Here is a 15,242-nt window from a genome sequence, read left to right on the forward strand (position 1 = left end):
TGTCACTGATGCGTCAGATTTTGAAAGGTCCTCCACATATCTACCATTAAACTTTTGGAAAGTTTTGCTGAGGCCTTGAATGTAGAAACCTTGTTAAAACAACTTTTGAGTCGTGTGATGCTCAATAAAATCTTCGAAGAAAGAATTTGCTGGAATGTTCCTTAAGATATGTGAAATGTAGACACCAAAACTGCAGCTGCTCGAATACTGCTCGACTTAAGGGGAAAGTTGACTATTGGAAAGTTGAAGTCATCCCTCTTTTCATACAGTCTTCTGAAGAGTTTTTAGTCACTCTGAATTTTTATGCATTGATGTAAATATGAAAGATGAGGCGGTCTGGTCTTTTTTGTTTTTAGTTCTGGTGGGTAAATCAGTGTTGACGGTTATTAAATGATATCAGATCATAGATACACTTAAATCTTAATTTAAACTTAATTGAGACAAATTGTTTTGTTTCCATTTTGCCTATCTGAGCACAAATTCATATGCATAAAGAAACATATAGAAACAGATCAGCAAGAAGGAGAGCACAATGGTATCCATGGGATACCTACTTCAATAAAGTAGACGCTCAAGGAGGAAGTCACAATCCAATCCGATCAATATATTCTGTGTGGTATTCTGTATGGCCAATGGAAATTAAAGTCAGTCGATTAAGATACGATTACGTTTTCAATCAGTCAGCAGTGGTTCATATGTTGATGTGTGTGTCTCACGAACAAGAACGATGCTGCAGCTTGTCGCATCCTTTGTAGCGATGAACCTTCTACAACAGGGTCTGACGCCGTCCTTGTCTCCTCGTCTCATACACTGTGCCTCCACTTGTCTCTCTGATGCATCATGCTCCTCTTTCTTTTATCAACGACAACATCAGCGATGTTACATCAGTAATCTTGTCTACACCACGACGTCATCAGCGATGATAAACGTCACCGGAGTGATGTACTATTCTTGGATACATCGTGAGTACCTTTCAACAAACGATGATTATGAAGATGGTGATGATAATGCTGTAAATGTTGCGTGAGGTTGTGTCTCTTGGGCAAGCTAGAAACATATGGTTGTGGGTTCGATTCCCGGTTCGCCCCGTTTATGTTTCTAGGTTTGTCAGCACCATACCATAAACATATGAGACCTGCATCACTTCGGGCTTTCCTCCCACATTAAGCTAACACGTTGTGATATAACTGGAATACTGTTAAAAACGGCGTTAAACCCAACGTACGTTTCTTAGTGACCAAAGTGTTTGTAATTATGCCTATATCATCCCCCCGTGTAGAGTAATAAGCGAAGATAATAACAATACATAATATATATATATATATATATATATATATATATGTGTGTGTGTGTGTGTGTGTGTGTGTGTGTGTGTGTGTGTGTGTGTGTGTGTGCACCTAGCAATAAAAAATGATATTACAAACATACAATTTGCAATACAACCCTTAAAATCATAAGGGTATAAATTGATATGGTTGCATCTAGCTTAAGGATGTTGCTCGTGTCATTGCGAGAAATGTGGTTTGCACATCAATGTCAATAGAGCAAAGATATTGGTATTCAGTAAAAGTGGAAACCTTCAAGTAAAGGAAGAGTGAGCCCAATAGGGAGAACAATAAGAGATGGGTCGTTATTTCAACTGTCTAGGGAACACATTCACTCACATTGGCATCTTCTTCTTGTTCTAAAATTCTTGAAGGTACAGGTTTAAAAGCTGCATATGTGTTAAGTCTTTGAATGGCATTAAGAAGTGATACACATCTAGAGTTATGTATGTTAACTTCTTTATTATGGAGTGTATGCTTACTCCTTTACCTGATGAACCTGATGAAGGAGTAAGTATATACTCAGAAACGTTGTGTTTCTCATCATACAAAAGTTGACATCCATGCATAAATTCTCTAGCTGAATGTGTTATTATCACAGATTAAGACCAGTAATTTTTAGTCCCGAAACAGGTTGTCAACTGTTTGACATTTTTTTTAACTTTTACAATGTTACGGATGTGAAGTCTTGGATGTTGTTAATGCGCCGGACACTGAATTGCAAATGTCAACCTGCAGTTTTGCAATTCTTTTTTTTTGTCTTCTTATGCAGCCGTATACGGCGAACTAGGGCGGTACCCTATCATTATTTTAAGATATGTCAGAAATATACAATTTATGGTTTATTTATTAAATACTAATAACAGTTTTTTGGCATTATCCTACATTATCCTAGTAAGTTATCCATGTCAAGAATATTCTTAGTACAACTGTTTCTCATACATATGTATAGTCCTTTCCATTGTAATCCCTAAAGCTTTGTTGTGTATGTTTTAAACAACAGTAAAAAACAACTTCTACAGTATATTTTAGTTAATTTTGACTTTGAAATGTACTTTAGAAAATATTTGACAATGATTAGAATTTCTTGTCATCAGCTAAACATTTAAACCGGTCGTTACAACAAAATTGTACTATATTGTAGATATTGTGATTAATGTTATCAGCAATCTGTGGACGCATCCTAAATACAATTTTAGTAGAGTTGAGTACATGATGAAATGTTACAGTGAGACCGCCTCATCTATTTCATCCCTGAAGTCCACGACAGTGATTGATGTTTATTTCTGTAGATTTCGCTGAGATTAATATATGAACATGGGATCGTAAGCTGATTCCAGTATTTACAAACATTGATATTGTGTTATTCCTGATAAATATCTTGTTGAAAGGCCTCAGTCCACAAGACACTGTCGATACCAACAACACCAAGCAGACATTCTTACTGTTAACTTCAGGAAACAGCTGAATGGCTTTCCAGTAGTTTTTAGACTATAAGCCGAGAGGTATGTTGATAAAGACGTTGTTTGCCAAAGCGGTCCTGAATAAGTATAGCTGATCTGATTTAGGAGGTTATTTCATGTAAGTGGAGCTGTATTAGCAAAGGTTTTATGTCCATATCCCTTGGACCTCACTCTTCGGATGTAAAAGAGTAGCTGATTTTCGGATCTTAGTGAGTGTGATAGTGTGTATAATATACCACCAGGAGATCAGACAAGTAAGGCGGGGCGCCCTGTTGATAACATTTGCAGTCTAGGCTAGTATGTTGTATAATTTTGGAAGCTTCATGAGGATTGATGTAATATGAGCCAATTTCTTGTTTTTCACGACTGATCTCGCAGCTGTGTCATTGATAATTTGCGGATGTTGAAGGTGACACTTGGATATGTTGACTAGCCAGGAGGTACTGTAGCTGGAGTCTGAGATGACAGATGACATACATGTAACTTTGACTGCAGTGTCACGAATCACATATGACCGGAGCTTTCCAATGCTCCTCAGATGGTATCAGATGGACATTTTCTGACAATCTTGATTGGCCACGCACTGGTCATCATCTAATAAACAGAACATGAACGTTATTCCACAAAGACTGCTAGAAGCGGGATAAGGGGTACATGGGATGAGTATGTGATAATTATCTACATGTACATAGTATTCAATAATTGATGGAAAGGTACATTATGTACACATGTATAAAATATGGTTTTTGAGGAGGACGGAGATATAAATACGACTAGTGGAAGGCTTTGTTAAAGGGTTGGGCAGAATGTATTCTCATCAATCCGACTCTATTCTGTTGAATAGGTTGCGCATTTTAAGCATATTTGGATGTTTGTAATAATAGGGTGAGAGATATATGCTTATGGATGTTACTGATTCAAACACTGGACACATGAAAATATAGTTGATAAAACATCTCCATTTCAATACAGTACAACATTTACTGTTTTTCAGAGACAAAATATTCGGTTCTTAAAATAATTCGTTAATAAATGTATATATGGCCACATATGATGATTTGTTTCAATCAGACACCGCCATTTGTTGATTAATATAATACGTTTTTACTTAAGATCGTCTTTCCCGGGAATAACTGAGACTTTTCAATGAAAACATGTTTAACAAATTCTATCCATTTATGATTAACATTTACAAAGTATACAATCAACGTTTGAACTTTCACCACGTAAAAGCTCAAGCTCAGAAACACAGTATAAGTTTTTTAATGTATATATTAAGGGTTTGTCTCAAAATTCACCATAGATCACATATGGCGTGCTACAGGGAAGCAAAACATTATAGAAATCTCAACGTATTTTTTTCTAGATATTGGGTATTTTCAATTCCTAAAATTACAAATCTACATAAGAAAAGTCACAAACGTGCATTCAAACAAATCAACTGTACAGATATTTAAGTGGCAAGTTATGACGAGACCTTGTCATAAAACGCAAACCATGATTGGTATTTTTTTCTCGCAAGCAGTGTTAAGAAGAAAACTGTTGTTCTATACTACTTTCTATTGCCATCAAAGTTCAATACAGTAAACTACGTCTTTAACGAGCACGCTTATAACGAACTGACCGATATAACTTAACTTATTTTTTAGTCCCGGCCATTTGTTGTATATAAGCTGTATATATACTTATAACGAACTACGGTTATTACGAACTAAAATTAGTGATCCCTTTGAGTTCGTTATAACCGCAGTTTACTGTATTTCGGTTATAGAAACATTGATGCTGAGACGCATGTTACAATAACAATAAAAAATGTATATTTCTTTAGCATTGAGATAAGGTAAAAGTTAATTTGATGTACTGATAAAACTCTTTTGTTTTTAGCTGTGCACCTTATTTTTGTTTTTTAGGAGTATTAAATAATTTAATGTGAACTTGTGATCTGCCTTTGAACAGCCTTTGCGAAAACCGACTTGTGTTTTGTAACCGGATATTGATTATTTCAATAAACACGTGTAGGCCACGCGATTAGAATAGATGTGAAAGGTTTACCAATGCAGCTTAGAAGTGTGATTGCTCAGTTATGTACTGGTTCCTAAGAATCTCCTAATCTTTATATAAATATGTTTGATAATGCAAGTAGCCTTAAAAATACGTTTCATAATGCTAGTAGCTAGTGGTCTTTCAGAAACAATGCCAAAACAAGTGACTCGTGTGACATGTTCAAACTTTTCATATCGATCTTTTCTAATCTCTTGCAAACCTTTTATGAAAGTATAAACTGATTCAGTGATGCACAAGCTGAATTCAGAAATGACTATTCAACAATAATAACCTATACATTTTTTTATCCCTTATATACATCTACATTAATCGAAAACAGTAACTGTAATCTGCATTTATTGACTTTAGTAAAACAGTCGAGTGTTGGTTTGTGAAACAAACTTATTAAAGTGGTATGCGAAGTAAATGTTGCAATCTCTATCCGAACTAATTGTTTTCATTGTCGTAGCTTGCTACCGTGGTCGCTTCCATTGTTGTTGATCTCTGGATTGATTGCTTGCTTTCTGTAGCAACGATGGTCGCTTCCGTGTTGAAGCTTGCTGTAGACAAAAGAGACAGGAAGGAGTATTCTGGAAGATGTTACAGTAGTAACAATGAAGCAAAGTTGACTTAATGGATTTCAACTTCCTTATTCTTTCATTTATTCTTTCGGCTTTTCGGTGCAGATCCTGGTACTTTTATCAAGCACTTTGTATCAGTCAACATTGCTATAGTGGTAACCGTTGCTTCCAGAGTTGTACAAGTAGCCTCATACCACGCCGCTTGAATTGTTTCAACTTTGTATTGTGCTTTAATTGTTGAAGCCTGCCAAACTGGCTGCTTCCATAGAGACAGCTCACCCGTCTGTATTCTGTACTTTTGGGATCATTATGGATGCTGTCGAAGAGTATGCAAAAAATGGGCCAAAAGAGAAGAGCAACCTGTTGAATGTCTTTCAGAGTGGGTTAAGTCAGTGCGTGATGTTGCCATTGTTAGAATGCGGAAACTTAAAAAGAGGAAACGGAATTGGAATTAACCCATTCTGTCTCAGCCTGCTGTCATCCAAAGTCTGGCTGCCCTACATGAAAAGTTTGTAGTTGTTCCCACTGACAAGACCTCAATTAACATAACCATTATATGTAAGCATTACTACATTCATTGTTTGATCAAAGAACTTGGTGTAAATGACATATAAAATAACGCCACATATAAGGCCAGTTTTTTAACAGAGGAAGAAATCTGCCCAAACCATAAATCAAATTTTGACTTGACTCTAAAACCTGAAGACGTGTCCAATCCTCTTTTGTACAGGATTCCAAAGCTGCATAAAAATCCTTACAAAGAGAGTTATATTGCTGGGTCCAGTAAATGTACCACAAAATCCGTGTCTCCAAGACAAACCATCATCCTTAATACAATCAAGGAAGGACTTTCTTTATGTTCACTGGAAGTATTTGAGACACGTGGAATTAATACTATGTGGATTCTCAAAAACTCAAAAGGTTGGCTTGACGTTTTGCAATCTCAGTAAAGAACCAGGTTCCATTCTGTCAAAACATTTGATTTTTTAACTTTGTACGCCACTATCCCAAATGACACACTTAAGGAAAAACTTCATTCTTTCATCCATGGGGCTTTTGTTACAAAACGTGGTGAACGCAGATACAGTCACGTATCTATATTCAGAGGTTCAGGACAATTTGTGAAAAATAACAGCAAATACCATCGATCTGATGTTTACTAAGAAAACAATATGTGAAAGGCTTCACTTGCTCATTGATAGCGTCTACGTAAAATTTGGGGGTCAGACATCTTGGCAAGAAGTTGGCATCCCCATTGACACCAATTGTGCTCCCCTTCATGCAGATCTGTTTCCTTATACATATGAATCGGAATTTCTGTTTGGATTGGCAAAGTTAAAACATGGTAATTTGGCAAAGAAGTTTAACGTACACATGTAAGCTTCAGGTATATCGATGGTCTGATATCGTTCAATCAAATCAAATAGCCAATTCCCTTCCCTTGATTTTACCCACCTGAACTAGAAATGAAGGCGACCAGTGAAACCGCCTCATCTGTTTCATATTAAGATGTATGCATAACGATTCAGAGTGACAAAACACTCTCAACAAGTCTGTATGACAAGAGGGATGACTTCAACTTTCCAATTGTCAACTTCATGTTGTACTATATTCCAGCACCTCCAGCCTTTGGTGTTTACATTTCACAACGTATGAGACACAATCGAGGATGCTCTTTCTACCAAGATTTCAAAGAGGGTCATACGACTCTTGCTCAGAAATTGTTTGATCAAGGTTACAACATTCAAGGCCTCAGTCAAGCTTTCAAAAGGTTTTATGGTAGACATATGGAGGACATTTCCAAATCTGACGCATCAGTGACAAAAGTGATGTCTGATGCCATTCCCTATTTTGACTTGTACCATATGCTCCCGTGTTTTTCAGTTGAACAATTGACTTTCTTTTGCACGGGCTTGTGACGGGGGCAACCGGTGGGTCAGGACACGCTCACCTTTTCGCGAACTCCTGGTTCATAAGCACGTGATATAGTCGGAATCGTACTATCGACTCTGCTTTATGCAGAGATGTCTATTGGACATGGAAACGGTGTTGTCGCTTTATTTATTATCATTGTTTTTGGTGGTAAGTTTTAGCCTCTTCAAGGATCATTTTCTGAACCAGCAGTTGATCCTTACAACCCCAACATCCCTTTCTGGCTCCTTTTGCTCCATGTAGATATTTATGTATTATTATTATTATTATTTACAGATTAAAATAGAAAATGCAGCAAAGAGGGTTTGGGTGATCCTGGCACAGTCAGGCTGGTTAGGCTCATCATCAGCTAAGGGCCCTTGCGCCATCTCCACGCAGCCCAGACAGCGAATGGGACTTCTCCCAGGATTCGCTGCCTAGTTAAACCCACCCAAAACATTTAGGAGAATGTGAAGACTCTCCAACACTGCAGCCTTCTGCATTACCCAGATTGTCAGAAGGGCTGTATTCTTGGTGTCAAACCCTGGTACTCTCCCGATGTCAGTCAACAGATTAGGGGTACCAAACCTAAGGCACCGAGAACAATGGGGAGTCGGACAACTTGGTACTTGGGATGCAAGCGGGACATTTCGAAAGCGAGGTCCGCATATTTGCCATGTTTTTCCTCAGTCTTGTCAATCACATTACTGTCAAAAGGGACAGAAAATTCAATGATATAAATGATTTCATTGGATTTATCAAAAAGCACAGATCAGGTTTGTTAGCCTGGATATGTCTGAAGCTGTATACGGGGCTATTCCAAAGGATTTTGTATTTATCATTTTCCATGACGCCCTCTACATATTCCGGGTCGTACCATAGATGGACCTCTGTGGCAAAACCACAAGCATGGCGAAGACGGTAATAAAATGATCAAGCCACCCCATCATGTCGCTTAAGATACTGTGTTTGTGCCAAAGCTGGGCATCCACTCACAATGTGTTGGACAGTCTCATTAATTTCATTACATAATCTACATTTCGTATTCACATTTTGATGCAAAATCACACATTGACGGCTTCGAGTTGGACCTGATCATGACTGGTCCTGAGCAGCAAACAGAAAGCCTTCTGTTTCATCCAAGTGAAGGACTCGGCAGGATTGCTGATCTTCTCAACACACTGCACATAAACTCGATGCAGTGGTCGCTCAGAAAGCATCTTCTTGAAAAAGTGAGTCTGGGCCGAATTGATATGGCACTTCGCTTGGTTGACACTCATTTCTGTACCGTCCAGCAGTACAGAACCATCAACAAAATCAACACCGACATTGAGATTATGCCCAACATCCTTGTCTCGTTTTAGACAACTGTGGAATGCCTTGTTTTTATCATGGGTCTTGACGTGCTTCACAAGAGGATCATAAGACAAATAAATGTGTGCAAAAGTGCACAAAATAATTCTATCATGAAGAGCTCCAACGTTAATAAAACCACGTCCTCCCATCATGGTTGGTAAGTATAAGCGATTGAGGGAAGAGCGAGGGTGGTGGGATCTATTGTCTGACATGATTCTTCGTGTGAGGGTGTCAATACCCCGAATGCCTTGTTTCGTCCAATCAACAACACAAAAAGAATATGAAAGGACGGGTACAGCATAAGTATTTGTGGCTTTTACTTTATTGCGAGCGTTCAGCTCTGAACTCCAGATTTTCTTCAGTCTACATTTGTACTCTGCCCGCAGTTTGTCCTTGATATGGGCATTCTGGAGGTTGTTCCTAATCTGCATCCCTAAGTACGTATAGCCCTGATCTGCCACGAGATGGTCAATAACTTTTATTATTATTAGGGCTCCAAGCCGAAAGGCTGTAGAGCCCTATTGTAATCGTTCGATTTATTATAATTTTTATTTATTATTATTTATTTTTCCGCCGATTTTTTTACCAGACCTGGCTATAGCAAAACAACCACTGGCTCGGTTTTGATCAAATTTTGTGTGTGTTTGTAGACCGTTGGGTACTAGTGCCCGCCAAAACGCCAAGGCCGTAGGCCAAAAAAGGCCAAGGGCAGATAACTGAAAAACAAGTATTTTTTTACGATATATTTTGCCCTGCTGCTCCACAACCGTTTGTCCGTTTACTTTCAAATCTTGCATGTATCTGCTGCTTCAGTTCCTTGATAATTTTTGTTCTTTGACTTGGTTATTGATCACGTGGTTTGGCAGCCATATTGGTTTCAAGGTTTTCAAAGGGTTTGGGGGTACCTGTCTTCAAATCCCTACTCCTCTGAAACCCCTGCATGAAATGCATTCAAACTTTCTGAGAATTGTCTCCATACACAACAACAAAAAATTTCTTCACCGATTTTGGATATCTTTTTTAGTTGCTCCTATATTGGATTTTGATTTTGATGATTTTTTTAACTGAAAAACTGAATAAATGGCTCAGAAAACCTAGGATTATCTTCCTTTCACTGTCAAGTGTCTTCAGCATTATGTATACTACCCTTGAAGATGAGGGTTACAAGTGCTCTTCAGCAACCCATGCTTGGCTTAAGAGGTGATTATCGGCATTCGAACATTGTCTGGGTGGTAAATGGGCTTAGAACACGCTGGTTAACTCTGGCACACTCGAATTTTGTAGGGTGATGTCCTGCAAACGGTGACTATCTTTTGACGGAATTGGTACAAGCAAACCCTTTCAGGATTCGAGGTCGGAAATGGTTTGAGAACTCAATGGGACACATGTGGTGATGTCTCGCAAGCGGTTCCTTACGTTCGATGGCGCTGGTACAAGCAAACCATATACGGATTCGAACATGGACGGCGTCTGAAATGGGTGTGGAACATCCCGGGACGTTCTGTGACACATCAATGTCGTAGCGGCGATGTCTCGCAAGTGTCTCCTTACTTTTGACGGCGTCGGTACAAACAAACCATTTGGGGATTCGAACATGGACGAGGTCGGAAACAGGTTCAGCACTTTATCTGAGTATTGCAAACTCAGAACGCTAATCCGTTTGACAGTAGCCCAAATGACATATAAGAGGGAACTCTTGACCCCCTGAATTACACTGCCATATTAGCAGACCTGAAATGCTGTAGAGCCCTGTTGTGATCGTTAGATTTATATTTTTTTATTATTCCGCCGATTTTTGTACCAGAGATAGCAAAATATCTACTGGCTCGATTTTGTTCTAATTTTGTGTGTGTATGTAGACCGTTGAGTACTAGTGCCCACCAAAAGCCAAAGGCCGTAGCCCTAATAGGGTGGATAACTGAAAAACAAGTATTTTTTGAAGATATATTTTGCACTATTGCTCAAGAACCGCTTCTCCGATTAATTTCAAACCTTGCATGTGTCTGCTGCTTTAGTTCCTTGACATTTTTTGTTCTTTGGTTTTGGTCATTGGTCACATAGTTTCGCAGCCATATTGGATTCAAGGTTTTCACGGGGTTTTGGGGTACCACTCTTCAAATCCTATTTCCTCTGAACCTACTGCTTGAATGATTTCAAACTCTCTGAGAATTGTCTCCATATATAATACATAAAACTCTGTTAGCCGTTTTTTTATAGCTTTCTTAGTTACGGCCCTATTGGATTCATTTTTTGATGATTTTTTTCACCGAAATTTTACTTTAAAGATCATATCTTGTAAGGTTCTCCACAGAAACTATTGAAAGTTGACATGAAATTAGTCAGTCATATGTACCTCATTTTTTGTTCTTGGTTGCACGCTAAAAGTAACACCACTTGGTGATAATATTTGATTAATAGTTGTGACACCCCTGGAACACGCCAATCCGTAGCGGTGATGTCAGGTGAATATTTTGGACGGAGTTGGTACAAGAAAACCTTTGAGGGTTCGAACATGGACCTTTGGGGCACAGTGTTACTTGGAGCCCGCCATTGCTGCTTGCAGCTTTCATTATTATTATTATTATTATTATTATTATTATTATTATTATTATTATTATTATAACCTCCATGGCTACACTGGTTATAGAAACTTGTCCCGTCCGACGCGCTTCGATTCCAGAGCATAATTCCTGGACGGTTCATCATGAGATGAAACTTTGTATACGCATCAGGCATGTACTAAACCGGTTCATTTTGATGGTAAAAAAGTTTATATTTGCTGAATTACCAAGGCAAGGCAATTAATTCGACCTTGGTTCTAATGAGGCTAGGGTTCTTTTGCGGAGCATTAACTCATAAACTGTTAAATATTTATTTGTGAAACTTTGTATACACATCGGGCAAATGCTGAAATGCTGCCTGTGTGGTCAGCAAGAATTCAACAGTTTATACGTTTGAGTTTTCAAGGAAGCAAGTTGGAATTTGGTTCAAATGAAGGAAGAATATGTTTGTGGACGATAACCGTTCAAAATTACGTCATGGAACACAGTAGAAAAAGAGCTGTGTTGGTAACTTTTGCTGTTCTGGAATGTGTTAATGTTTGCGTTGCAAAGGCAGCAAGATTGACTTAGGCCGATCAACAGTCAAGGGCATATGTCGTATTCCATTAATTCATCATCTTGATGAAACTTCATATACAAATCAGATATCATTTATCATAAACATCTGTGGGGATTCCCAGCTACCTATAGCTATGTCTGACATCGTACCCTTACATGGGGGATAGCCCCGTGAAGATCCGGGGTAGAATAGGTCTTCAGCATCCCATGCTTGTCGTAAAACGGGACTATGCTTGTCGTAAGAGGCGACTAACGGGATCGGGTGGTCAGGCTCGCTGACCTGGTTGATGCATGTCATCGTATCCCAATTGCGTAGATCGATGCTCATGATGTCAATCACTGCATTGTCTGGTCCAAACTCGATTATTAACAGACCGCCGTCATGTAGCTGGAATATTGCTGAGTGCGGCGTAAAACAACAAACAAACAAACATTGGGGCTATTGCCCGCAATATCACTGGAGATAGTCTGGTCCATACTAGATTACTTCTACAATATCTTTACATGGCAATAACTTGCATATAATTAGTTAAGCTAACTTAACAAAAAGACACGTTTTGGTGTCAAGCAAGGAAAATAAAAACAAATTCAACATTTCTGCTACAGCTTTATTTATTTGTTTCAGCTGATTGTCCTCGTGATCACATCTACTCCCGAGGAGCCCATCTGTGTATCAAACTTGGCGTGCAAACTGACTGGCAATCAGCAAACGCCACATGCAGTGATAGTGGGGAGAGACTGATCAAGATAGACACATACGCGAAACAGAAGCAGATGGCCTACATGTCCTCTGAAGTGGGTGAGTTCATGCGTCATTCGTGACCACTCGTGCCATTCCGGGAGAAACCGAATGTCGACTCTTGCCTCTCTCGTGGCCATGTCATCAACTTGGTTCTGTCCAACAAAACAAAACTTTATTGCCTATTCGGAAAAACTCAACTTGTTTTACCGTTTCAGCGATTGCTTTGTTAGTTTTCACGGATTGTTTCTGATATAATGACGTTGCCAATTACAATCACTTGGTATCTAGTTTTGTGATAGTCACGTTGGTACATTCCTAGATACAATATATATATATATATATATATATATATATATATATATATATATATATATATATATATATATATATATTATAAATAATTACCTAAGGGGGATTGACCAAAGTACTTGTATACACTCGAGCATTGTGAGCGCACTCTGATTATTTGTCTTTCTTTCGTACATGGTAACATAGGGGGCGAGTCTTGAAATGTCTTCACTGGGCACAAATGCAAATGGGATTTTCCACGTTTTTTGCCACTAAAACGAAGCATTAAACTTTGAGTTTATAAGATAAACATGTGTATTATATACAATAAATATGACAATGCGACGTATACACATACTGTCATGAGACCCGTGAAGATGCGGGGTAGAATAGATCTTCAGCAACCCATGCTTGCCGTAAAAGGGGACTATGCTTGTCGTAAGAGGCGACTAACGGGATCGGGTGGTCAGGATCGCTGACTTGGTTGGTGCATGTCATCGATCCCAATTGCGTAGATCGATGCTCATGAGGTCAATCACTGGATTGTCTGGTCAAGACTCAAACAAACAAAACATACTGTCATGAGATGAATTATTTACCCAAGTCATCATGGGTTGACATGCAATATTTACCCCAGGGATATGAAGCATTAGTTTATGTTGGAGATCATTCTAAATTTTGCAAAATCGAAGTATAAAATATGCACCATACGGGTAAATGTTGTTAACGCCACAGTTAGCTATACTATTACAGCTATATCGAGTATAGGCCAACCGAACGAGAAAGCATGAGCGTCGACCCACACGGTCATCAGTCAGTCATGTTGCAGAGTGTGATCCTTCCCATTTGAGTCATCTTCTCGAGGGAAGAGAGTTAACTGACTTTAAAAGTCCTGTTTCCACCTTTGCCGAACTAGGCTGGAATTCCTGGGCTCGATCGTAGCGCCACCAGTGGCTATTACGAGTTTTTTATGCCTCTCCCATATGGACCAATCAGATTCCACCTCTCGTATCACATGCATTTGCTTCAAACAAAATGGTGGCGCCCAGTCAAGACGATCTGATCTACCATCATGATCTATTTGGTGATAAAACGGTTCTTCCTTCGCGAAGTACATCAAATCACGTGTGCACCTTGATTAAAAACATGAAAAGATTTGGAAAATATCTGTTGACAACGAATTGGCGGTGCACATGTTTTGCAAATCCTGCAATCGACCGAACTGTTTGCGAACCGGATTTCGATTTCGGTGCGCGATTTTGATTGGACTATGCATAGACTTGTTAGTCCAGCCAAAATGTAACTCCATAATCCCAGCCTAGTTCGGCAAGGGTGGAAACTGGACTTTTATAGTCAGTTAACTTTCTTGCCTCGGGAAGATGATTTGAGTCGGGTGGAATGTGTTTGCATTGAACGATACACGATTGTGGGATGTTTCTAACTGCGTTAACTGCCTGACAATATTGGGAACATTCTGTTCTTGTTATCCTTCATTGTTTGATTCAGTACAGATTGCACCGCCCGTGTTATTATAGAACATTGGTCTAAGGTCTCGCAGTATTCATAAACACGTCAGGATCCACTGATCAAGGCTTCGATCCTGATTATAATTATTACTTTTCTTTTGTCAGCACGGCACCCCTGCCCTTGTGTTTTTTGCTCCAACAATCATGATAACAAGCTTAGGATGAACTGAAACACGCTAGGTGTTAAACTGCACTCTCTCACCCACAAACTCATTTTAATGCATGGTAATGGATTAAAATACAATTTAAAAATTGTTTGCAGGTGAAATATGGACGGGGCTGCATCATATTGACGGCGAGTTCAGATGGACGGACGGCTCCCTGGTTACCTATACCTGCTGGTACCCAGGACAACCGATGCTATTATTAGGCTTTAAGTGTGTCGTCCTCTATGATCTAGCTCCAAGAAGATGGCACAACGGATACTGTACCTTTCTTTTTCACACTGTGTGTGAGGTGGTGTTGTGAAAAAGAAGACGAGAAAGAAGAATTACTCCAGTTTGGAAGCGGAAATTAAGCAACCTTCGTCAAGAGATGATACACTTTCGTACATGTACTTTTTGTAAACATCGTCAGATGTGCTTGTAACGATAATACCAACACCGGATGGTTTAAGAAGAACCTAGAGTCATGTTAAAATGAACATTAAATATTCATTATGTGTCATATAACATATGTCAAGTCAAGGGTAATACTTACCGCTGCTGACACGTGAGCAGGTTTCTTAACGATCACTAAAGCTAAAGAAAGCACACTTGTCCAAACGTATTCAAAACCCTTCAATTCAATACACAGATATCTCTTTGTTCACTTAAGTAAACTTATTAACATATGAAGTTCTTGTTATTTTTAGAAATTATGATTATGAATAATAAATCTTCATATAAA

At 38.8% G+C, this 15,242-nt stretch overlaps 1 protein-coding gene across 1 annotated transcript; it reads left to right on the top strand.

The window, feature by feature from the left end:
* Positions 1-685: 685 nt before the first annotated feature.
* On the top strand, positions 686-15,242 carry LOC124113880 (lectin BRA-2-like). The gene is made up of 3 exons (XM_046474355.2): positions 686-962; positions 12,424-12,597; positions 14,617-15,242. Exons 1-3 carry the CDS (start codon positions 728-730, stop codon positions 14,820-14,822), a joined length of 615 nt encoding a protein of 204 aa, XP_046330311.2. The 5' UTR covers positions 686-727; the 3' UTR covers positions 14,823-15,242.

Source organism: Haliotis rufescens, unplaced genomic scaffold (genome assembly GCF_023055435.1).
Source record: "Haliotis rufescens isolate VD_foot unplaced genomic scaffold, xgHalRufe1.0.p SCAF_12, whole genome shotgun sequence".
Taxonomy (NCBI): domain Eukaryota; kingdom Metazoa; phylum Mollusca; class Gastropoda; order Lepetellida; family Haliotidae; genus Haliotis; species Haliotis rufescens.